This window comes from Nomia melanderi, chromosome 8 (genome assembly GCF_051020985.1).
Source record: "Nomia melanderi isolate GNS246 chromosome 8, iyNomMela1, whole genome shotgun sequence".
Classification (NCBI taxonomy): domain Eukaryota; kingdom Metazoa; phylum Arthropoda; class Insecta; order Hymenoptera; family Halictidae; genus Nomia; species Nomia melanderi.
The window spans coordinates 14,849,055-14,874,492 of NC_135006.1; the positions used below are offsets into that span (position 1 = coordinate 14,849,055).

Consider the following 25,438-nt stretch of genomic DNA (forward strand, 5'->3'; position numbering starts at 1 on the left):
TCTATAACAGAGCCAACGGAGTGCAAAGGGTTAGTATTATATATAACAGTTTGTAATCTTGTTATATTGAAGCAAATGATGACTGAGAGTCATCTCTATGCAAAGGGCTAAGATTAATGATAGAAATGTAACTTTCACGATTACCAGTAGTAATTGTTAACACGTTGAATGCCAGCCAACCAAATTGAATTACTATACTTCAATTAAGCGACGATTATTCGAAAACATCTCTATATTATAAACAATGCCACCTGATATTCAGCGTGAACCTGTAACAATAACGCAATTCAATCTGACGATTGAATACCATATCCTTTCCTTTTTGTATATTTTGCTCTATAAAATCGTGCGGCATTCGACATGTCAATTATTCAGCGCGATCTCCTCGATGTCGATTGTAGATCGGTAACAATTGGAAAAGATAATTTGCTCGTATATAATCAGATACACATTCTGCCCGACTCTGTTCGGAGTCAACGTTGTTCGCCTTACATTCGGTCAGCTCGGTGTCCGTTCGGCGGCTTGGTTCAAAAGTACGGATGCTTGGTTAGGTCTTTGAACTCGCCGCGATTTACGAGCGTCCTGTTTGCCCGCGCGACGAGAAATCGTTCGTCGAAGAAAAACATTTAAAGGCAGTTCGTACCATTTTTTAAGCGAGTTTAGTTTTAATACGTTTCAGGAGTGAACAAAAACTTTGCGTTCGATACACCAAACGTTCGATTCTCTTTTTCTCGTACGCGCATTCTCTCATTCTCGCTCGTCCTCTCACACTCACACGCACGCGCGCGCACACTCTCTCTTTCTCTCTATACATATATACGCGTTGCAACGACGCTGTTACCTATATAAATACATTTCTATAAAAATCATATTTTGCCAACAATGCGAGTCGACTGTTTACAACTTTGAGTTTTTTTTGTTTTCTTATATCAGATTTCTTTCTCTCGTATTCTCTCCTTCCCCCTTTTCTCGCTCGTCCGAACATGCCTCTCTCTCTCTCTCCGCGACCCTCCGTTGTCCCGTCCGTTTCGTTCTCGTCACACGACAGTTTGGAGGAGGAAAGAACTCGCGGTATTTTGGTTTAAACAGCCCTGCGCTGAGATACTCTTCCTTCGACCGTTCGCAAGCTACAACAATGCTCGAGACAATAGGCAAACGTTTCGAAATCGCTCGGTTTATAAATAAGACTTGCGTGCCATGGCGGGAACGGAAAGATGCAAATGAAATTAAACGATAAAAACGCAATCCCCCGATGAGCGCCGCGACGACCGGAGAATCCTCGCGGGAGTAAGAGAATTAAAAAAAAAGGAGGGAGGGAGGGAGGGAGATGGAAAAAGGAAACAAAAGCTGTCTAAAATAATCGTCAGCTATTTCATCGAACTCACCGTGCAAGAGATACTTTGATCTCTCTCTCTCTTTTTCCCACGAAACTCATCGATTTAGATTATCGCAAAGACAGATGCTTCCGAGGCATCATTGAACAGGTTGATTTCTTAATACGCAAACTAAAACATAAGTCAATCGAAATCCCCTTAACGTTTCTATTAAAAAAAAAAAAAAACTAAAAAAACAATTCAATTTGACTGTTCCACAGTTCTAGCGTTAAATCGAAGCGAGTACATTAATGGAAGTAAGCCTAGGTCCGAAGCTCGGCCTTGATACCACGAAGAGCGGATTCGAGTGAACGGTGAATTGAAATTTTCCGTGTCTCGCCTAGGTCTTATGATTCGATCGCGTGAAGCGCGTACGATGAACGTCGTCCCACGTTCCAATTACGACGGATATGTAACAATCGACACCGTGAAGGCAATTAGGTGTTGATTCGCGATGAGTCAAACGCCTGGTAACCATCGATTCGCGGAGATGCTCTATGATAAATGCTGATATCCGACAGGAGAAAAGGATCGTCGAGGCTTGGCCTGCGAAGAGGGTGGAGGGGAAGGAAGGGACGCAAGAGGGAAAACGACAGTGAACAGGTGAAACGATAGAGGTACAGAATAGCGAAGGAACGTGGCAAACGACTCGCGAAAAACAGTGGACGGTATCATCGGTGTTGTAGCTATCCTCCCTTTCCATTCGCCGCACCCTTTCACACTAGAACTACCAGACACGTCGGAATCGCTCGCTTTTGATTTCTTCTCTTACAACTACTGACAAGGTACTGCTTTTATAACAGATTCTTAACACGTTGAATGCCATGGGGTCACCGGTGGTCCCCGTCGAATCTAATCGCTATAGTGCTATGTTATAAATAATGCTAGCTAAGTGGCACTCAGCTAGAACGTATAATCATCCGGTTCAATCAAGTAATTTAATATTTTCCGTCTTATGCATTTCGCTCTATGACATTCAACGTGTTAATCGACGCATTAACGTGCAAAACTAAAATACAAGATAATATTCCAACGGGTACACCGTAGTTCCCTTAAAAACAAAAATAAGAACTCGATCGATTCGACTGCTCGGTAGTTCTAGCGTTAACGCGACGGACGTTTCTGCTCGAGAATCATCTTGACCACGTCGTCGACGTTTTAAACCCTCGATCTTCTCTCCTCCGTTCAAGCAGTCGTTGCTCCGTCGCTCTCCTTTGTAATACGTATTCCACGATTCTCCCTCTCTCTTTCTCTTCGCCCTTCCTCAGCCCCTCGTTTTTCTCTCCTTTTGTCCTCTTCCTCTCTCTCTCACTCTCTCTCTCTCTCACACACTCTCTCATACTCTCGCTCTCTTTCTTGCTCTCTCTCTCTCTCTTTCTCTCTCTCTCATTCATAAAAGAGTCCCAACTTAGTTGTGCCGTAAGTTACGAGTTCGCGTCATCTTCTGGCTGATCTGTTCCTCTTGCAACAGCTGTCCGCGAAACTGACTCACTTGATCTAGCGCGGCGTTCAAGGTATCACGCTGCTGTACCAGTAGTTGCTCCCATTTTTGGGCATACGCTGCAACAAACAACACATTTTCAATGGCTCGGTTCGGGGATCTCGGTTCGCGATCGTGAATCATAGAGCTTAACGCTGGAACTGCCAGACGGTGGCTCGAATCGCCAATTCTGGGCTTCCGTTTGTACGATTTTTGAAAAGCAACGCGTACGCTTCTTTGAAACATCTGTTAACCCTCTGTAGGCCCGTGCGATTTTGAAGTTACGCATCAATGTACTGGGTTAAATTGATTTATTGAATTTTTTATTGAAAACTGACGAATGCCGTTAAGCAATTGATCAACTTAAACTTTCGTATACACAGGAGTTTAACGTCATTGTAACTTCGAAGCTACAAGATACATTCGTTTGAATAAAATTATTAAACTATTTATTAATGTCATACTGCATCGATTTTGTTATAATCACGAAATAAAATTCTTGCTCGTGACTATAAAAATGTGTAGTAGAGAATGAACATCAATCTATAAACAGAAATGAACAGTGGATTCGACAGCTTTAATAATTGTGCAAACGAATGTACCTTGCAAATTACTGAATTTTATTCGGCATTGCAAAATGATATCAATCAACAAAATACCAATATACTGATGCGTGATGAAGTCACACGGGCCTGTAGAGGGTTAATCAGTTTCGTCAATGCGCATTCGACGGTATAAGTCAGTTGGAATATGAATAAATGTAAATAATGATACAATTATTCGTAATTATAGTAATGATAACGAATAAAGTTTAAATATTCATGAGCAGCATAGAAAAACAAAGATCAACCGGTTCGATTGCTTGGCAGTTCCAGCGTTAATGAGTTCTGGTGAACGCGAGTTGTCGCGTCGAACCGCGCGAACGATCGAAGTGAACCCAAAGGACGAACAAGGTGAGAAGGAGTGACGGACGGAACGACGGACGCGCGCCGCGTCCGGTCGGTCCGTCGCGAGTTACATTTTGGAATTAGTGCGAAAGAAGCGCAATGTACCATTAGATTACGAGTCCATAAAAATAACGTTTATTGAGAACGATGACAACGATACGTCGGACACGCGTGAACAGGCGTTCCCTTCAGACCGTTCTTCGTTCGAATTCGTTCTCAGCCGAATTCGAATATTTCCCGAACCGTTTCGTTTCGTTTCGTTTCGTTTTCTCGTCTACACCGAATTCCTCGCCGCGCGAACAAGACAAAACCGGAAGACAGTAGGATTAAACACGCGCGGACGGCGATCGCGACGACCTCGACGGACGGAGACGTAGGAGACCGCAAGTCGAGTCCTCTACGGAACGAGAAAAAAAAAAGTTGAGCCGTCCATCCCGACGCGACGCTTTCGCTCGACGAAAGATGCGCGGTCGTCGCGTTACTTTCATCCGTTTCCGAGGATTCCCCGGGTGTCTCCCCGTAGCCCGATGCTGAAAGAACGGATGCCACACGCGGCGCGACCGATTAACGATTAGTGGTGCTTCTGGCGGGGGGGGATATATTAAGACAAGCGGCAGATTTATTTGATCTGTGATGAACTTTTATGATTGCAAATCGAATAATAGATTCGTACCGTCGGAGAATTGTATTCTCTCTATCAGTCGTCTACGCAACGAGAACCTCCTTGGGTTGGGCGACTCAAACTTTGCTCTTTTTCGTCTCAAATCTGCAACGGTTCGTGACGTTACAGCGTAAAGCTTGTTGCTCGGTCGGCTTTCCTTACGACTAGCTACAAAATAATGATCGTTGCGCAGTGTCGTTGCGTCCATCCGAGTCGCGTGCGGGGACGCGGTCATCCCGAGCGAACGGCGATAGCGGCGCGCGGTGACAATGCTCGACTGACCGTCGGCGTTCGTTCGCGCTAACGGCGAGAGTGTTCACCGGTTCTTCTACGTTCAATAGGGAATGCATCGTTGAAACTGGGAATGCAACGTTAAGACTGGGAATGCATCGTTAAAACTGGGAATGCAACGTTAAAACTGGGAATGTATCGCGTTACAAAACTGGAATAAAACGCGAGCTACTCGCACTCTTAAACAATTAACATCGTGAATCGAACGGAGCCGACTTATTCCTCGGCCGCGTCTCGCGCGCTTCTCGCGTAGACGAAGAGCCCCACGTACACGGTGGGTAAGAGAGAAAAGAGAAACAGATTCTTAACGACAGCCAGGAACACTCGGCAAGACCGGGAGACGAACGACGTCGATTCGCGGCGTTCACAGAGGGAAGCGTCCCGGCGTGTTCGCTCGGTCTCGCGGGACGAGGATCTTCTTAGCGACTGTCCCCGAGGTATCGCGTCGAGATCATTGCTCCCGGGACATCGCGCCGGTCCGTCGACGGTCCGTCGATCGGTCACCGTGACGTCGCTTTTATTGCAGCAGAACAGTTTCGTTTTCTTCGGTTTGCCCTCGTCGAAGGTTTCCAGGTTGTAATTGTAATCGGTGTCATTGTCCTCGGTCTCGTCGCCGACGACGTTCCGGTGGTTCCTCGGTAGACAATCGCGCGACGAGTGAAACGCTTTCCTGTGGCGTTCGCCGAAGCTCGAGTATCTCCTGGCGCGATCGTTGAACGTGCCGGACCAGTGGTACTTGGTTCTCTTGGCGGACGGGGATCCGAGGGACCCGGTCCGCGTCGGCGGCGGAACGTTTCTTCGTCGAGACACGCTCTCATTGAACTTCTTTGACACGTCAGCCGTTGCAGCTGGAAGGTCGTTCGATCCGTATTCGGCGGACGAGCTGTTTCTTCCACGTTCCACCTCGTCTCTCCAAGGGGACCTTAGCGGATGCTTCGCGTTGAAGGTCCCAATCGGCGCGACCCGCGCCACGTTGGCGGCGCCGTTCAATACCACTGTCGTGTCCGAAGCAGTCAGCGTTGCTGTCGTATCAGTGTCCGTGGTGTCTGTGTCCCTATCATCCGTATCTGTATCCGTAATAGTATCCGTATCCATAGCGATAGCGGTAGCGGTGGCGGTCGTCGTTCTGCCGTTATCCCGGTTCCGTTTAAACGTGCAGCTCGCACGTGCCTTACCTTTACCGCGCGAATCTGTTGCAAAATTTCATAGTCGATCAGGCTGTACCCTGATCCCATCCCGCCCTCCTCCGCCCATTCTTTTTTCTCTGTCACCCACGCGACCGGACGGAACGTGTTTTAGCCTCGACTCGTTCGTCAGGGGAGGATCTTCGAATCGTCATTTGAAAAGAAGGAACGCGCTCGCGCGTGGAAGCCCCCGCGGTGCCGATCGATAAGTCGATGAAACCGAGGTCTCATCGAGGGAAAGCTCTTGCGCCCCGAAGGGGAAACTGTGCTTCGAACTTGAACCGGCGGGAATGGAAATAAAGAAGAAAAAAAAAAGAGGAATATACGTGCACGTAGCCCGTACGCGATCGGTGTCGTGTAGGAACGAGAGAACATGCGACGAGCGTTACCTTCTTGGTCGTAGTCTACTTCGTGCGTCGCGCTGAACACGGTGCGAGCGTCATTCAGGAACCCGGTTGTATTTTCAATGACCACTTTGTGCGTGTCCAATACTTCCTCCTCCAGCATCTGCAGTGCCGACACTGCCTCGTGGAAAGTGTACAAGTCTTGCGAGATCTCGCCTTCCTGGTGAGAGAGGAAGCTCGGGTGTGAATACGGTAATAGAAACCGAAAATCGGTGGATGGGGTTCAGGCGATCGAGACTTACATTCAGCGAACGAAGCTGCGCCAGGTCGCTGTCAGAAAGGACGCTAGTGTTCGACTGCTCCTCGATCGTCGGCTCCCGACCCTCGTCTGTGGGGGAAACTTTCACCTCCGTCGGATCAGTCGCAGCCAACTCCTTCACTCGATCAGCGTACCTCAGAGTATTCAACGAGTGCTCGCAAGAACTCATTCCTGGGCTGATCATCGCTATCTGTAAACGAGCAACCTCTCTTCATAAATATGTTACTAGAGAATCGTGCGTATAGTTGTCGCTAAGATACAGAGAGAAGATAAACGAACTGACAGACATTTTATAGGACTTGGAAGTGCGATCAGCACCTTTGCTTCAATTGGAAGCAGTTCTGAAGAACTTAGATTCTACTTTAACACTAGAACAGGTCAAAATGACCCATTCCTGATTTCTTCTGGTACAATTATTGAAAGAGTACAGATTTCTGTGAGAAATCGTTAAAGAAGTCGATTTAGTAATACTTGTACTGAAATATAGACCAATTGAAATCCTAATAAATACACAGATGCTATATAAAGAAGTTTAGAAAAGTCAGTTTCAGTGTTTGCCAGTGGTAAAAGTTCAATTGACCTCTATCGTGGCGACAACTGCGTCAAACAGCTAAACGCGGCCGTGTCATTACCATGCAAGTCTTTGATTTCTCGCCGATGAAGCTGTCCCTCAACACTTGCGTCAGCTTGCTCGCTCTGAACGGTAAATGCGTGCCCTTGCGACTCAACGCTCGAATACACTCCTTCAGAGCCAACAGCGATTTGTTGATCTCAGCGCCTTCCATGCCTGGAAAGAAAGGAACGCGTGTCGGTTTCGAAACACGTGAGCAATCGATTTCCTATTGATACACTCACGGGTCTGTCTGTTGGCGGACGACGTGTCCGCTCCTCTCTCGTTCCCCGCGAGATCGATCAGAGAAAACTTCCCGTGGACCTTGTGCGTGCCCGGTGTTCGCGCTATAATTTGAAATACTGCGTGCGACCGTGAGGAGTTCGAGTTCGCGCTTGTCTGTCCGCTCGTTCTGGCGCTGTTGCCGTGCTGAATCAGCTTGAGTACTTCGTCGCAGGTCTCCACCACTTTCTCCGTCAGCCCGACGATTTGCACCTGAGAACACGCGGAGGCGGTGATAAGCGATGCGAGACGAAACGAGAACAGGGATAGTAACAAATATACCAATTACGCAACATCTGATCCTACCTGCTGCTTGCCATCCTCCAAGACCCTGAGCTTCTCTTTGTCCGCCAACAAATCGAACACCTTGCCGGAGTAAATCTCGAAGAAACTAGCCGATATGACCAAATTCAGAGGCCGGTACTTGGCCAGTTTCAGACACTTGAACACGTCTTTCGCGACCATGGCGTATATGCCTTTCTTGCAGTCTTGCGTCTTCCCGTTGAAGTCACCGCCCATGGTGTGCGTCTTTCCGCTTCCCGTTTGGCCGTACGCGAAACAGGTGGCCATCCCGCCCTCGAAGATCGTCTGGACCAGCGGCTTCGCCGTGTACTTGTAGACGATCTCGTTGGTGCAAGTCTCGTCGAACGCGTAATCGAACCGGAATATCTGATTCTCCAAGTACTTGGTCAGGTCGACCTTCGCCTTCGGCTCGTGGACCACCATCTGGTCCTTGCTGGGCACGCTGATCACGTCTACTTCTTTGCGCGCGTGCTCCTTCTTGTTCAACGGACGCTTCCTAACGCACACCGTGATCTGATGGTCCTCTACAGTGTCGGATTCCCGCAGCGGTCTGAACTCTATGCTGTTTTGATACTCTCTGCGAACAGAAACAGAGTAGTCAACTTTCCATCCGTATCTTCGAGAAATCTAAAAAGGAGGACATCAATTGGTAACAGAGGAAACTTTTGAAGAAAACATTTTTCAGTCCAATGAATCTCCTAAAGAAAATATTAGAACAATGAAACAGAAACGAGTCATGGAGTTCTAATATAACGTTGGAGCCTGCAGAGTTCAAAGGGTTAACCCTTAGCACTCCAGCTTGTTTTGTAATCTATCAGCAACTGCAATTAATTTTCATGGTATCTCTAATGAAAATGAAAAATGCATAGAGAAATCATAATTTATTCAGTTGGAACTCTATTCCTACGTAACGTCGCAGTGGAGATCGTCACGAGTCTGAAAGGTTAACGCTGCCCTTAAGACAAACCTTATCATAGCGAGGAACTCCCAGTTCGGATTGCCCGGATCCAAGTTCATCATAGCCTCCTTCTCCTCCTTGAGTTCCGCTTGCCTCTGCCTTCGCTCCTCCCTGTTCTTCTTCAGCCTCTCGACTTCCTTCACGACGTTCGAGCGCCTTCCGCGTCCATTCTCCACCTGGACTTGCATTTGCTGTTGCTGCTGTTGCTGCTGCTGTTGCTGTTGCTGCTGTTGCCGCGATTTCACTTGAGCGGGAGCGTTGAAGTCGAAGGTCGTAGGCGTCGGCGGTATGTTCTCCAGTTCTCGTCGGGCCGTCAGCCCGGTCACCGAATCCCCGTGTCCGTTCAGGGGCGCGGCGGGCGTCATTATGTTCGTCGGCCTACCCGTCTGCCGCGTGATTTGCCTGTTGAAGCCCGCTGCAAACGAGACATTAGCCACGAGATCTTTAACACGTTTATGTCGCCGCGGTAATTCACGTTTCTGTACACCTGCCGGCGAAATTCTTCAGATCTTTGGAACCGTCGGAATACGCGATATCATCGAGTAAAATACACGCAACGGAGAGAATATAATATTAAATCGCTTGATTGAATTGCATCGTGATTATTCACGTTTCTGTACATCTGAGGGCGAAATTCTTCAGATCTTTGGAACCGTCGGAATACGCGATTTCATCGAGTAAAATACACGCAATGGAGAGAATATAATGTGAAATCGTTTGAATTGCATCGTGATTATCACGTTTCTGGCCACGTGGCGGTGAAATTTTTGAGATTTTTGAAACCGTTGGAATTATTAACGAGTAAATTAACACGTTGAACAGACGATTAGAGTAGAATACACGCAATGGAGAGAATATAATGTGAAATCGTTTGAATTGCATCGTGATTATCACGTTTCTGGCCACGTGGCGGTGAAATTCTTGAGATTTTTGAAACCGTTGGAACTACCAACGAGTAAATTAACACGTTGAACAGACGATTCGAGTAAAATACACGCAACGGAGATAATATAATATTAAATCGTTCGATTGAATTACATTGTTATTACATGTTCATCTAGCTAAATGTCACCGTATTACGTAGCATTATTTATAACATAGAAATCTTTTGAAATAATCATCGTATCATTGAGTGATCCACAGTAATTCGATTTGATCACCGACGGCCATTCAACGTGTTAATTTTGACCGGAGTCTATTTATCAAGTGAATTTCATGAACTACGTATTCAACGGTGCACGCCGTCCGATGCGACATTCGAGTGTGATCCACCGGTGGTACACGCGAACGCGTTAAACGAGCACGAGCCGTTCGAATCCCAAATTAAACGATCCCACGTTACCGTGTCCAGTCTGTTCCGGCGAGGACGGCGCGTCCTCGCGGCCGTCGTCTCGGACGTTCACCCTGTTTTTCTTCCCGAAACAGTAGCTCAACGGGTCGAATTTCATGGCGACGATAACGGCGACACGACAACGCGATCAGACAGATAACCAAACGCGTCTCGAACCGTGTAAACGCGTTGACCACCACGAGAATCCTCAGCGTCTCATACCACTTACTTTTCCATAACAAAAGTACAAACAAAAACCATGTTAAACTCTACTGAAACCTCGAGTATCCGAACTAATCGGTACCAAGACGATTCGGACAATCAGACGCACAGTCGGGTCGGTCCAACCTTGAAACAAAGGAGACGATACGTTATTGATCGGCAATCGAGTATTCGGAGAACCAATAATCAAGCGACACGAACTGTGATCCAGTTACTTACGCTACCGGACGTGCATTCGGCGTCAGCGTGCATGATTGTTTTGGAACGACCCGGAAGCGCCGGTCACCGGTGACCGACGCGTGGCAGTCAACGCGTGAAACGGAACCGGAGCTAAAGAGAAGGAGGAGAGGCGACGTCGGCTGCGCCTGTTCGCGAAGGTTCGCCACCGTCAAGGTCCTTGCCCTTGCGCCTATGCATGTGGCGCGCGACCGGCGAGTCGATAGTCCGGCCCGGGAGGCACGAATCGCGTCCTCGTACTCCGGCAGACTGTCCGTTAACGCTCGTTCGATGCCGACGAGCACCGCTCGCTCGCTCGCTCGCGTTAACGGCACATGCTCGTAACACAACCCGGCGACTCGAAAAATCGATGGACGCGCGCGTCGCGGTCTGCTCCGCGGAAACTGTTCTCCGCCGGACACACACGCACGCACGCTCGGCCCTTGGTACCTCGGCGAACGCACGGCCAAGCGTTACGTACCTTTCACCGGGATCGACTGCTTCGTAGAATGCTGAAAAAAGAAACAGAGAAAAGGTATTGTAACATCGCAACGGATCAGGTGCTCGGGAGACGCCGGAATCATTCGAGCGAACAGCGCGCGATTGACACTGGATTCACGGGCGTTTGTTGCAGTTTATTCTATCGTTCACAGAAAGATCGATGGGATCTGGGGAATCGAATGTTTCACACGTACCACGTGTTTTTGTAAGGAGTTATACGATGGTGCGACTGTTAGTCACTTAGGAGTAAAAGGAATGATTAACCCTTTGCACTCGGGAGGTGACTCTCAGTCGCCACTCGATTTCCTACAGTGAAGCTATTAAGTTTGATATTTAATATTATACTTCATACAATGCATCAATCTGAAAAATATTGACGTAATAGCTTTGTCCGTCAATTCACGTGAATTTCGAGTTGGTTTCACGAAATATCGTCTTCGTCTCGTCAGGAAATGTTGAAATATTTATAGTGGAAAACTTCGGAGTGCAAAGGGTTAAAAGGTTGCTTTTGTGCCCGAATTTTAAGAGCCTAAAGAAACTTTTGGAAATGCAATATGAATAATCAAAAATTTGAAGTTCGAATGTGACTCATCGTGGTCTGATTAGAGTTAAGGTTTACCAAAGGTTTACCAAATAATGGTTATAAAATTCAATGGTCGAATTGGCTCGTCCGTAAATCCAGTGTTAACGAACGTTAGATTCTCAGACCTGATTGATCACTAGATCGTCGAATGTAGGGGAACGGTTCGCTGTCACACTGGGCGACAAACGTCCGTTACGGTGGAAAGTGAGATGTCACGTGGGAGGTTGCACACGTCTAATAATGCGTAACAATGTCGTATCTAAATGGTACCAGGTGGACGGTAGCCTTTTGGCATTCTTTTGTGTCTATTTGATTGAAACAGCGCTGGAAGGACTGGATCGACTCTCATCTTTTCTCTCCTCATTATGCTAATTAATAATAAATTCGCCCATACGATTGCAATCAGGAGTATAAACGAAATGATTCTTGTCCTTGTACTGGGGACTCTTAACCCTTTGCACTGGAGAACAGTCGCTTGGATGCAGCGAATTTCGAAACTTCGATGTTCGGTGTCAAAGTTCGTACAACCTGTCGACACGCGAAGCATCGCAACGAAACACTTTTGTTCCTCGAGTCATACACAACTTCTCTTCATTTCAGTTGTAGAGTCCCGTCGATATTTTGTTTGGAAATGCGAATATTCACGATGATTCTCCGAGTGCAAAGGGTTAATGAGCAACGGAGTAGCTCAAACGGGGACGCGTCCAGCTATTGTTGATGCGTGCCAGTGCAGGTAGGACGCGGCTCCACTTGGACTACATACGAGGAAGCCAAAAGGCTGACATTGACCTGGTGCCTTTCGGATGCGTTGTCAAGTGTGCGACGACCTTTAACACTAAACGTACCGACACTGTATGTACCTATCCCTATTGTAACCGGTCGAATGTAACCGGCTGCAAAACAGGTAAACAAATCGGACCACGAGTCAGTGGGAACAGAAAGAATAGAAAGGACAATTGAGAACTGACCAATAACGATACGAGGACCGATGTAAATTCGAGTAAATGAAAAAACGCAGAATTCGAAATCAGTTTAACCATTTGCGATCGGTGTTCTCTGGTGGCAAAGTGTTAAAGTCCTGCACTTTCAGTGTTTCTACAGAAAAATTTGGAAAAGTATACTCAGCTTGAACGCGGTACGGTTAGTGCTAAACGCGTGTTTCGGCAAGGTCTGAAGCTAGGTGTTCACTTCGGGGCGGAACCAGTCGCGAGTTGCTGCCCGGAGTATTTCTCGAATACCGCTTGGAAAGCGGCGAGTTCAACGATTCCTTCGGATGGCTACTTTCCGCGCGCGTACTCGCTTGCGAGAAACGTTCCTGCCAGTAGCTCGCAGTGGTTTCGCTCCGGAATGGACGCGTATCTTGGGACCGTGGGTAAGAGGTCAACGGAGAACGCGCGGAGGCAAAGTCGCCGCGATATTCTCGACCCGGAAACTCGTAGCGCGGCGGGAAATCGAGAGACCGTACCCTCGTCGATGCGAGAGAGAAAAATCGTGCAGCCGCGATCGGAGACGTTCAATCGATACCTAATCGATATTGTCGAGCAGAGAAGAGGCGAGGGTTGTTGGAAACGGTGAGCGCGACGAGGATCCGAACGCGGAAGGGAACAAGACGTTTCGAATTGCAGATCTGACTCAGAGGTTGAGGGGCTATAGTCGTTCGAGGGGTTCGGGAGTAAACCGTGCGCGATATGTGACTTCGTTGCTGTTTTTCGAGACGTTAGGAAGACTTTGATGGATTTTCTGGAATTTGGTTCAACTCTGCGGATGTCGGCTTCTCGGCGAGATGAAATGTTCGGATTTCGAAGACTGAGTCGTACAAATGATCTAATTAGTCGAACAGCAAGAGATCGCGTACTTTTCTTTTTTTCTATTAATTAAGCAATTGATGTATAATAGCTTTATGTGTTGAAGGTTTTGTACGTTTCGAAGGATCTTCGTCCGCAAAGGGTTAACACGTTCGCTACCAATGTCACATATTTGTGTAATTCTATATTTTACATAATGAAAATTTAATGAATCCTATAGATATTGTTATTAGAAATTATAAGGTACGACGTTATATTTAGGAACTCGATGGCTAGTTTCAGTTTCATTGTTCTAATATCTTGTTTAGAAGATTGATTGGATTGGAGAAAATATTATAATTGAAAATGAAATGAATCCTATAGATATTGTTACTAGAAATCATAAACTACGACGTTATATTTAGAAACTCGATGGTTAGTTTCAATTTCATTGTTCTAATATTTTCTTTAGAAGATTCATTGTATCGAAGAAAATATTATAATTGAAAATGAAACAGAATCCTATAGATATTGTTACTAGAAATCATAATCTACAACGTTACATTAGAACTCCATGACTCGTTTCTGTTTCATTGTTCTAATATTTTCTTCAGAAGATTCACTGCATCGAAGAAAATATAATTGACAGTCACCGAAATAAGTGTCGGCAGCGAACGTGTTAAAAGAGTCCATCTTCAAGGAAATCACCATCGGTGTACGAGTAAAACGGAGCATTCTAGGCGTAAATTAGTATCGGTCGTTGACCCCCGAAGATAGCTGACGGCGAAACGTTGGGATAACTTTCCTACTCGACGCGACTTACTCCAGAAAGCCTGGAACGACTATAAACCGTTCCGAGTCGCTGATGCATTCCTCAGTTCGCACGCGACGCGTAAATCGAGCTCGATCGATATTGCAACGGGGGTGGAAGGTGCGGTGCAGCGGGGTGCGGTGCGGTGCAGTGCGATGCGATGCGATGCAATGAAATGCGGTGCGGTGTAGCGCATCCGTGGTCCCAGGGGTTAAACACAGTTATGGTATCGGTTTCGGTTACAGAAGCGGTTACGGAGAACTGTAGAGCAGGACTATTACGGGCACGCTTGCTACCGCGCTCTCTCCGGAATAAGATCCATCGGAGCCCAAACGTATTCTTCTGATACTATAACATTAATCGACTTCGACAACAACGTAGACCCCAGTGCAACGTGAATTCCTATAACCCGATGATATTGACTATTTCCGTGTAACGCGATACGTAACAGAACACAAGTTCTCGAATTTAACCCTTAGCAGATGGTTTTGTAACTTATCAGCAACTGCGACTAATTTTGGCTATAAAAATATGAATTGCACTGTTTACTTAAAAATGCGCTCATGAAAAGATTATCGCATTGCTACGAATACAATTATCTTGCTTCTAAAAGCAGTATCACAAGTGTTTCTCAGACAAAAGACTCCCCCGAATGTTGACTGCCCTTGCGTAATTAAGGGTTAACCCCTTGCCTACAATGTCGTGTCAGCCTCGTGGTGACTCCAAACAGAATGTAACAATCGTATATAATATTCAATTTGTTAATGCAGATTACAAATTATTCCTATCATCAACGATCATACCTTACAGTACACGTTGACATAGAACAACACTGTAATCTTCCCTTATTTTCAATATATTATTAATAACAACGCAGTCAGATCGATCGCAGTTCAGAAAGAAATCAAAGGGCAAAGGGTTAACCGCATTAACACTGACTGCCACGTCACCCGAACTCGGAGACATTATTTCTTACACAAACATGTACATTTATGACGTATCAAACGAACCGAATTTTGTTGGATATATGAGATACAAGAAAGACAGCGGAGCAATTATTAATCTTGATTTCTCAGTTTCTGCTTAACGGAGAAAACTGTCTCGAGTACATGGGAGTTTTAACGAGCGTTCACGCGGCAGTCAAAGTGTTGAGCAGTGATCCACCGTATCGCAGTTCTCCGTAACGAGTTCCATCTAAACCGACGCGACAGTCTGACACAGTTATCCAAGCTCGTCGATCCCTGCGAGGTTCGGATCCTCGGTGACCACCGGGAAGCCGAGAACGCGTGAACGCAGGACAACGGTGCAGACGATAGCGCAGCGCGAAGCGTGGGACCGGGTTTACCGAGAGAGTAGACGTGACTCGTACAGGAAGCGTTGCGGATGCAAGGCCGTTTCTCGCCGCGTGACCGCCGTGCCGTCCAAGGGAGCCCTCCTCGTGGATCTCCGACTCGTCCACCCCCTCGTCCTCATCGCCGGAGGAGTCCTGCGTTCCCGGGAGTCCCCCGGGCGCGCAAGACGGCGGATCGCCCGGTGAATCGGGGACGAGTCGCGCGCGCGGACCGACGAGGATTGGGGCGGGTCGACGAGCCGAGAGCCGTCCAGAAAGGAAACGTCGGAACGATTCGACGACGCGCCGCGTCGCGCGACGATGATGCGAAGTCGCGTTTAGGATTCGTTAATTGGAGAGGGTCCCGAGATTGTTGATGATCCATCGTCGACCCAAGTCCGAGATAATGAGCAGCGTCCATGGGGGAAAAAAGATGTTAACGTGTTAGTAGCGGGAACGACGAGACGGCGTCGACGAGCGTGGCCCCGTCGGCGTGGCCCGCCGCCGCCCACGCGTCCGGCAAGCGATCGAAGAAAGAGGGTTCGCGCGGCGCGGAGGCGGCCAGACTACGCCGAGCGGGCGGCCGGGTGAAAGCCGAGTTCCGAGGCGGGGCCGAGGCGACGCGCCCCGCGAAAATCCGACCGCGACGATCGAGCGGAATGGCCGTGAGGAGAGCGGTTTTCCCGCGACGCGAGGCGACGGGTAGTGATGGGCTCTCGGATCACTGTCTCGGGTTTCGGCGCTTTCCCGACTGGCCGATGCGGGTCACTTCGAATAGGATTCGGCAACGTTCAGCTGTTCAGTGGTCTGGGAGTCTCGAGACTTCGAGTCGAGCCGAGGCTACTCGGTTCTCTTTGCGGCGCGCGAGTTTCGCGGACACGGTTGAATAGAGGCTGCCCGGAGTTAGGGATTTTGAGCAGATTAGGAGCCAATGCGTTAGTCTTGACAACCCGTTGTCTTTCGTTTCCGTGCCTCGTTTCTCACGTCTCCTCTTGGTTTCTTGATCGTCGAGAGGTTAAAGAGAGCGCTTGGTAGGTTATCGCTAATTGCGCACGTCTTCCACGGCTTATGACTGTTTTCGGAGACACTGAAGAGTCGGAGGGTAACTAATCCTATTCGAGGTGATTCGAACGTTCCGCCGCACGTGCAGATTCCAAACGATTCGAAGCCTTGGTAACCCATCACTAGACGCGGATCCAACTTGGCCGTGGCCGGCTAAGTTCATACACGTACCCTTGCTCTGGAGGACACGACGGCGTGGTTGTTCATCTGAGGCTGCGACTGCGGCGGCGGCGGAGCCATCGTCCTCTGGTTAGCCAGCTCGGGATTCAGCGCGAGGATCGCATCGATCTCCACCTGGAAATCACGCGGAAGGTTTACGTAGTCGGGAAGGGATCCATCGATGGATATCCTTTCTAACACTGTTTCTACCGAAAGTGTCAAACGCCTCGTGAAATTTCTGAAAACTGCTTTCTCGGTTTAGTCGTCTTTCCTCAATTGAATTTCGAACATTTCCTACAGTAAAATTCAATTAGACACGACTAAACTAGGAACATAATTTCCAATCAAAATTTCAGTAGAAACAGTGTTAAAAGCAAACGTGTTTCTCTTCAGGACATGAGATCACAAACATGTTCTTAATGGTCTGGTTAAAGGGTCAGCAACCGTTTCTAACGTACTCGCATTTGCCCGTAAATATATTCGAAAGTATCAAAAGTATCAACCCTTTGCACTTGGGAGGTGAGCCAGCCACTTGATTTGCGGTATAAAATTTGATATTTAATATTGAAATGTGCTGAAATAGATTCCTCAACTTGCGATTTCTGTTCGAGCTCGTTTGAACAAATATCGTCTTTGTCTAGTTGGAAAGTGTTGATTCCTAACGAAATACTTCCGAGTGCGAAGGGCTAATTGGATTCATTTAAGGTGAAATCTAGTTGTTTCCGTTAGGCTGGAACCAGAAATTTCAGACGGAGCCGCGGGTTGCCGACCCCAGTCCAATTGCTGGCCATCTCTAAGGCTTGATTTCCCAGTAACCGTTCGTCTTCGTTAGTATGTGCTCGTTCCCGCGAAACTCGAACGACTTCTTAACTCAGTTTCCCAGCGGTATTGCGCTATTCGTACTAGCGTACGCGCAATCCCAGGGAAACTGGTTACAGCATTCGACCAGGACGGAAAAAGCGAAGGAAACTGGAATCACTCTGTGCATCGATCGTTACCTCTTTTCCTTTCGTTTCCCCTCGCTCGAACCATTCCACGGTGACGGTCCGCTGTTCCCAATTCACTCCGGAAACGACCGCCGAGTGGACACGACCTGCAACGGACAACAACGTGAATCCGATAAATCGGGGCGACTTCGATCGCGAGGCGAATCCGTACGCCGGTCTCCGGGCCTTTCGGCGGAAAGCCGAAACCGGGCGATAGGATGAATTTTTCTCGAGAAAAATCGATCCTCCGATGACGCAAGATCGGATAAGATATAAGGCAAGACTCGCCGCGGTAGGAATCTTACGACTTGGACGTCCTTATAAGGATGCAGCGCCCACGCGCGCGCGTCTCGCCGACCACGCGCTCGCTTTCGGACAAGGACGGCCGCGACGCGGATCCTTCTCCGGCGAACGAGGCTCGCGCGGCACATCGATTCGTCGCGAAAATTTGCTTATGTTCGTTTTGCTCCACTGGCCATGGGCGAGGGCAACTTGCCAACGAATAGTGCGAGTCGGTGGTGGCCTAGTCTTTGTTAAACTGTTGTGAGTATCAATGCTACCTTACAGGAAATGTGTATTTGTGAAAAAAAGAAATATATAATATATTATATATATATATTATATCGATGATGGCCTAGTCTTTGTAAAACTGTTATGAGTATTAATGCTACCTTACAGAAAATGTGTATTTGTGAAAAAAAAGAAATATATTATATGTTATAGATATATATTATAGATATAAAGACAAAAAATTTATATATATAATATATATTCTTTTGTTCACAAATACACATTTTTATATGAGGAACAGTTAAATAGATCTACGTGCAAGATTCGACAATCTTGTGCCCGAGCCACCTCACCCCGAATTACCCTAGATTATTTCATTATTCTTAGGAATGGCTACACGTGCCAATTTATTTTCCATTCACTCGCCTTATCTCGAACTTCTGAGCATAGGATACGTATCTTGACAGATTAAAATCTGTCGATATTATCAACATACTGTGGTTCGACAATCTGTGTTCATTACAGATGATAAATTGCAATGACGTTCACGATGCAGATTTCTATCTCAATGTAACAAGAATCAACGCCTCGCCCTTCAACATAAACAATTTCTCGTCGTAAATAGTCAATAGCAAGATAAGATAGCATGTAGTTAACACTAGAACTACCGAGCGTCTAACACGATTAACTAATTAAAAATAATTAAAAATTTGAATTCGCATAACGATCAGTCTAGTAATAACACAATTTAATAGAAGCTCTTCCATTCAAAATTCCATTGTCAAATAGAATCTACGGTTACGATAATTCGCGAACAACGTTTACAAACAAATTTACCGAATTTCCATCAATCATTTATTTACTGTGTCTTGTATAAGGTCGCCATGGCGGAAAGGGTTAACCCTTTGCGGACGAAGATTCTTTGAAATATACGAAACCTTCAGCAGATTAAGCTAAATAATACACTAATTTCTTAATTAACAGGAAAAGAAGGAAACTACATGCCGATCTCTTGTTGTTCGACTAATTCAATCATTCGTTCGCGACTTGGTTTTCCAAATACAATTTCTTCTCGCTAGAGTGCCGACATTCGTCCGCAAAAGAGTCAGCTGCAAAAATATGACGAAACGACAACCACCGACGACGTCACGAAAATTCGTGAGGGGACCAAGACGCAGCGCAGATTTACCGTGCCAGCCACTTGTTGCGTTTGCGTCGCAGAACGTCGCGTCGCATAGCGTTGCGTTTCGTCCCATCGCGAACTCCGCATCGTCGACGACTCCGTCCGCCGCGCGAATCTCGAACCGTTCTTAACACACTGCGTACCGGCTGGTTTTTAGGAAACTGAATTGTGATGGCAATTTTCACTGAGGTTAACTTATATCACTATACATAGAAAAACTCAGATATATTGTTATGTAATAGATTTTAAATAGATAATCGATTCGAATCAAATTTTATATTTTTTTTAATGCTGTGGTAATTAGCGGAGCTGTGTAGCTAAGTGTCCTTATGAAAAAACGAGATTTCTCGTTATGGGTACGCAATGTGTTAACACTAGATTTACGGACGTTTATTCTACACTTTATTCCATTGTCTTAGAGAACTACGTCTATGTAAATCGAGAAAATCGTAGCTTCAGAACTAGAGCATTGCAATGCACATTCGTGTAATTGCACGAATCAAAACCGACTCAAACTATTACTAAATAATGTTTGAAAAGTTCAATATCCGTCAAATTGACGGGTTCCGTAAATCTAGTGTTAACCCCTTGGCCTATGATTTCTTTCTCGATTCTGATCGATACGGCTACTTTGCGGTTAATAATTTAATCGAGGTTTTCGGGAGTTCCGCTAATGTCAATAGTTCTCAATCTTGTCTCTCCATTTTCTCAAAATTTCGAGGATGTATGTTAACCCTTAGCACTCCAGATGATTTTGTAACCTATCAGCAACTGCAATTAATTTTTATGGTATCTCTAATGAAAATGAAAAATGCTATAACATTCCTTCGATCTTTTAGTTTCTTTCTCAGTAGAAAAGTTGGATGTTGAAAATCGGATAATTTTAGGGTAGTTTCTTTGATTGATTAAAATATCTGATATTACAACTGGTGTAATATTGGAGCCTACAGAGTTAAGGGTTAAGAGGAACACGAGATACCGTGCCGGTTCCGCGTGGCTCGTCCAATTTCCAATCGATCCGTAAAAACAAATGGTTCGCGTATATACCGAGCGGCGTCACCGCTAGGGCGACAGAGAGTCAGCCGAATCGATGCGATTCCCACTGACTTTGCAAGTCGTTTCGTTGCGAAGTCTGCAATCGGCTGGATGAAGATCGAACATCTGCAGAGATGCGAAATTGACTAGCGCAAAATCTGGAGCGTGTAAGAAGACCGCGATCAATGACTCGAGGAAGACGCGTTCCGTTCTGGTCTCGTTGTGCGGATAGGCGGTGAAAGGATAGGTCTGTCGCCCATGTTCCAGCTAGGTCCGCCGAAGGAATCGCATCCGCGCTGCACTGCGGCAATCCGAAGGAAAAAAAAACTCTGGAGGGAAACGAATACAATGTAGTCTCGGTTACACGCACGATTTCCTTCGCGATTATAGTCGTCCGATCCGATTTATTATTAACGCCTTGCATTCTGGCGGTGACTCTTAGTCACCATTTGATTTAATATTACGAAATTATTAAGTATACAGAATATTAACACTAGAACTACTGATCAAAATGACTGGTTTTTTTTGTGTTTCGCAATTATTGATATCTTCGAAGCATTGAATATTCGAAATGATTTTGAGAATAGTTTCATGATCTCCTTATAGTCGTCTGATCCGATTTATTATTAACCCCTTGCATTCTGGAGGTGACTCTTAGTCACCATTTGATTTGATATAAGAAAATTATAAAGTATACACAATATTAACAGTAGAACTACCAGTCAAAGTGACTGGTTTCAGTTTTTCTGTTTCGCAATTATTGATATCTTCGAAGCATTGAATATTCGAAATGATTTAGAAAATAAATAGTTTCACTTGAATACTATAACGACTGTCTGAAGAAACCGAAAATAGTCTATTACTACAATATTCATAGCGACTACATTTCATTACATCAAATGCTCGGTATTTCTAGTGTTGACACGTTGAATGCCAGGGTCACCGGTGACCCAATCGAATTACTATAGTTCACTCAGTTAAACTATGATTGATTATTTGAAAGGATCTGTATATTAGAAATAATGCTACCTAATGCGGTGACGTTCAGCTATATGAACATGCAATAATAATAATAATAATGCAATAATAATAATAATGCAATTTAATTGAATGGTTTGATATTCTATTTCTTCCATTTTGTGTATTTTCCTGTATGAAATCGTGCAGCGTACAATGTGTTACGCTTCGTGTAATCCAAAATATGTGGGGTATTGAAGTAATTACTTTGTTTCTTAACTTATGTATGTTCTCTCATTAACACGTTCGCTACCAGCGCTTATTTCGGTGATGGTTTCCTCAATTATATTTCCTTCCATGCGATAAATCTAAACAGAATATTAGAAAAATCAGATTGAAACGAGCCATCGAGTTTCTAAATATAACGTCGTAGTTTATATTTTCTAATAACAATATCTATAGGATTCATTTCATTTTCAATTATAATATTTTCTCCAATCCAATCAATCTTCTAAACAAGATATTAGAAAAATAAAACAAACTAGCCATCGAGTTCCTAAATATAACGTCGTAGTTTATAATTTCTAATAACAATACCTATAGGATTCATTTAATTTTCATTAGGTAAAATATAGGATTAGATCCGTTACAAATATGCTGGTAGCGAACGTTAAGTTCGTTTCGAAGAACGTCGTTTATAACTCATTGAAAAATGTTGAATATTACTAATGAAAGATTTCCGAGTACAAAGGGTTACCACGTGTGCCATACATGGTGGACGCGAATTTCTATAATAAAATATTTTTAAGAAACGGTCACGGATGGCGTTACAAAGCAGCGAGAACCAAAATACATAAAAATGACCAAAAAACTTGAATACAACTTGATACTCTATGAAAAAAATCAAAACGGTTCATAAACAAAATATAACCAAAATTTCCATGGCACAGAACGTGTTACGTTGAATTCCATGGGGGTCACCGGTGACCCAATCGAATTACTACAGTTCACTCAATTAAACCATGATTATTTGAAAAGATTTCTATATTATAAATAATGCTAACTAACGTGGTGACATTCAGCCAGACGAACCTGCAATAATAACATTGTTAATTTGCATTCATATGTGGATATTTATTAATTTTGTACTGCATAGATTTTGTTATAGTCATGAGCAAAAATTCCTATAAAAATTGTAACAGATTATTTTCAATTTCTTCAGGCATTCATTATAGCGCTCAAATGAAACTATTTATTTTCAAAACCATTTCGAATATTCAATATCGAAGTTATTCGAAGATAATAATTGCTAAATAAAAAAATTGAAACCAGTCATTTCGACTCGGTAATTCTATCGTTAATAACCATTACCAGAGCGTTCCAACGGGCATGCCCCTTGATATTAATATCTTTCTCGTTTCTTCTCTTTGTGTCACGTCTATCATCAATTGAATAGCAGGAGGATGTCGCACATGCCGATATTTCATTTTAAAGCCTGCGCGTAACGCAGCGGCGAAGAGGTCCACGCATAAACGACAAAGCATAACCTCATTCCTCGTCTCAACTACATGTGCCCTTCAAAGGTACATTAAACATTTAATCCGTCAAACTCGATCGTACAATACCGTCAACATATTTCTCACGATTCTATTAACACCAGAACTCCCGATCACTCGACGAAGTAACTGACTTTCACGAATTTCTTTATAAAAACCATAAGTCGTATTTAAGCTGTATTTCTGTTCTGAACCTGCAATAATAACAATGCAATTCAATCAAACGATTTAACATTATATTTCCTTCGATTATTTTGTTCTATGAAATCGTACGGCGTTCAACGTGCCAACCCTCAGACGAAGATCCTTTGAAATATACAAAACCTTCAGCGAAGCTAAATTACACATCGGTCGCTAAGAAATGAAAAAAATGAAACTACGTAATCTCTTGTTTGAGTAACTAAATCATTTATTATTCAGTGCTCCAACTGTAAAAATTCGATCTCCGAAATGTCGACATCCGTTGAAGGGTTAAGGTTTCCTAACCTTTTTCGTGGCATGCCCCACTTAAGCCTACTAAAACTATGCCCCCTATGTAACAAATCTACAATTTATAATATTATATCTTTGCTACATCGATGCACTGATATTTCAAATCGCCTTAAAGATCAGACGTCCCACGTTAGGAACGGTTTAAACAATCCTGCCCGCTTCCGATTAGAAAATATATTCCAAACGAAACACTCGAGTGCAAAGGGTTAACCCGAATTCCCCGAGGCAGCCACATTGCCCCGGATAAACGAGACTCCGCTGTTAGTGCGTCGTCGGTCGCGCGGCAAGGACGAGGAACAGTAAACAGGTGTGCGTAAACGCGATCGCGGATTCGTCGATCGGCCGAGGGGACAGGAACAAACGATCTGTAATACGGACTCGAATATATCCTCGCGATCCCTCCGAGTTCCTCGCGAGAGAACGAAACCGGTCCTCGGCGAGCGTTTCTGTAACGCAGCTCGACCCACGCGCGAATATCAACGATGTTCGTTTAAGGCCGAGAGCCTGTGTGGTGTCATACTCTGGCGGTTGATTGTCGCCGCGACGTAGACGAGAAGGCTGGTCGTGTCGGTACGAGGGCGAGGCGAGAGGAGGCGAGGTGAGGTGAGGCGAGGCGAGGCGAGACGGGACGAGTGTGCTCGAGGGCTGATCGCATCGCGTTGGCACGAGAAACCCTCCCGATCGGTCAGGCTAAATATCTAAAAATACCTGAGCAGCGTAGAGCCGCGGTGCGCGAATCTACTCACCGTCCGTTCTCTTGATATTGATGCTGCATCCGGTTCCGATGTCGTACATGTCCTGATCCATGGTCATTTAGCGGCGGTCTCGCGCCGTAGCCAGCACCGTGCAATAGCCGGCTGTTCACCGGGCAACCGAACGACCGCGATATCGTGGCAAACGAGACTCAGCGGTACGCCGTCCGTTCGCGAATCTTCCGAATCCGACCGTTGACAGTTACGGGCTGGTTCGTATTCAAAATTGCGCGGCGATGCGACGCGTTGGCTCGGCCCGTTCCGCACCGCGATAGTTTTCCTTTCACGCGTCGTCCCCGTTCTTGTTCCTGATCCGGCGATCGAGCTTTTTGTACCTGTTCCTGTACCAGTTACCGAATACGTCACCGTTTTGCCTCTCCGCTCGCCGAAGTGGACGTTGAAGCGTTTCTCGCGCGGCTCCTCGCGAAATGTTCGTCCTCGTCGTGTCCCCTTTGTGCCGTCCGTCGCAGTCGCAGTCGCGGTCGGAATCGGCCGTGCCGCCGCCGTGTATTTTCGCGCGGGGGACGTCGCCGAGTGGCCAAGGCACGCCCGTTTCGCGGATCCTCGAACGGTAGCTCGCGTGTCACGCGCGGCGACGCGTCTTCTTTTCTTTGATCTTCCAGTCCAGGCGAACCCGCGACAACTCGAACAAACGAGACGTTTCCGCAATTTTCGTGCCGGGACACTGCGTCCGTTATTGACAACGGAAAGACTGCGAGCGCCAACTTTCGGTCGAACGGACGACGGCCGCGACATCTGTCCCCTTGGTTGTTCCTTGTCGCCATTGCTGATCGGGCTGCCGCAACGATGTCCGTTGCGAAAACTCGCATCCTTCGTCCATCTGACGGGGGATGCGCGAACTGAGAGGAGGGGGGACGTGCCTCGGTCGGTACTGGAGTCGGTGCATTGACGCGTTGACTGTTACGGTGGTCGTCAATGGTTGGAGCCTCCGAATTACTGGAGAACAATTAGAATGAAAAGCTTGATTTTAAATAAGAATATTTAGTAACGTAAGTAGCTAGATCATAGCGTGATATGACTACTGTGATAGTAAATCATTAATAATAATTTTCAAAATCATTTGCCTTTATTAACGCTTTGTATTTGAGAGGCTACTCTCAGTCACCACTTGATTTCATGTAGTAAAACTATAAAATTTGATATTCAACTGTATATAATGCATCGATGTGTGAAATATTGGGATAAAAAGCTTTGAA

At 45.8% G+C, this 25,438-nt stretch overlaps 1 protein-coding gene across 6 annotated transcripts; it reads right to left on the bottom strand.

Moving 5' to 3' along the window:
- Positions 1–642: 642 nt before the first annotated feature.
- Positions 643–24,999, bottom strand: Klp10A (kinesin-like protein 10A). Of its 6 annotated transcripts, none has more exons than XM_076370306.1 (13): positions 24,216–24,996; positions 17,749–17,843; positions 16,763–16,885; positions 15,545–15,685; positions 11,002–11,032; positions 8,762–9,167; positions 7,798–8,371; positions 7,455–7,704; positions 7,232–7,386; positions 6,583–6,789; positions 6,326–6,500; positions 4,474–4,629; positions 643–2,933 (listed from the first exon to the last, which is right to left on the bottom strand). In XM_076370306.1, the coding sequence occupies exons 1-13, from the start codon at positions 24,280–24,282 to the stop codon at positions 2,782–2,784; spliced, it is 2,532 nt and encodes an 843-aa protein (XP_076226421.1). In that variant the 5' UTR covers positions 24,283–24,996; the 3' UTR covers positions 643–2,781. The 6 variants fall into 6 exon arrangements, with proteins under 6 accessions (XP_076226421.1, XP_076226422.1, XP_076226423.1 ...); XM_076370307.1 differs by having other exon boundaries at positions 4,474–4,566; positions 24,216–24,995; XM_076370308.1 differs by lacking the exon at positions 4,474–4,629 and having other exon boundaries at positions 24,216–24,995.
- Between the last annotated feature and the right edge of the window lie 439 nt (positions 25,000–25,438).

Bases quoted from the DNA above. Each gene is read 5' to 3' on its own strand.
- Klp10A (XM_076370302.1), bottom strand. From the start codon at position 24,282: ATGACCATGGATCAGGACATGTACGACATCGGAACCGGATGCAGCATC. The intron at 11,033-15,544 runs GTAAACCCGGTC...TTCTTTTTTCAG, and splicing joins GAGTCACGTCTACTCTCTCG to CATTCTACGAAGCAGTCGAT. The intron at 9,168-11,001 runs GTACGTAACGCT...TCTCGTTTGCAG, and splicing joins GCAGTCGATCCCGGTGAAAG to CGGGCTTCAACAGGCAAATC.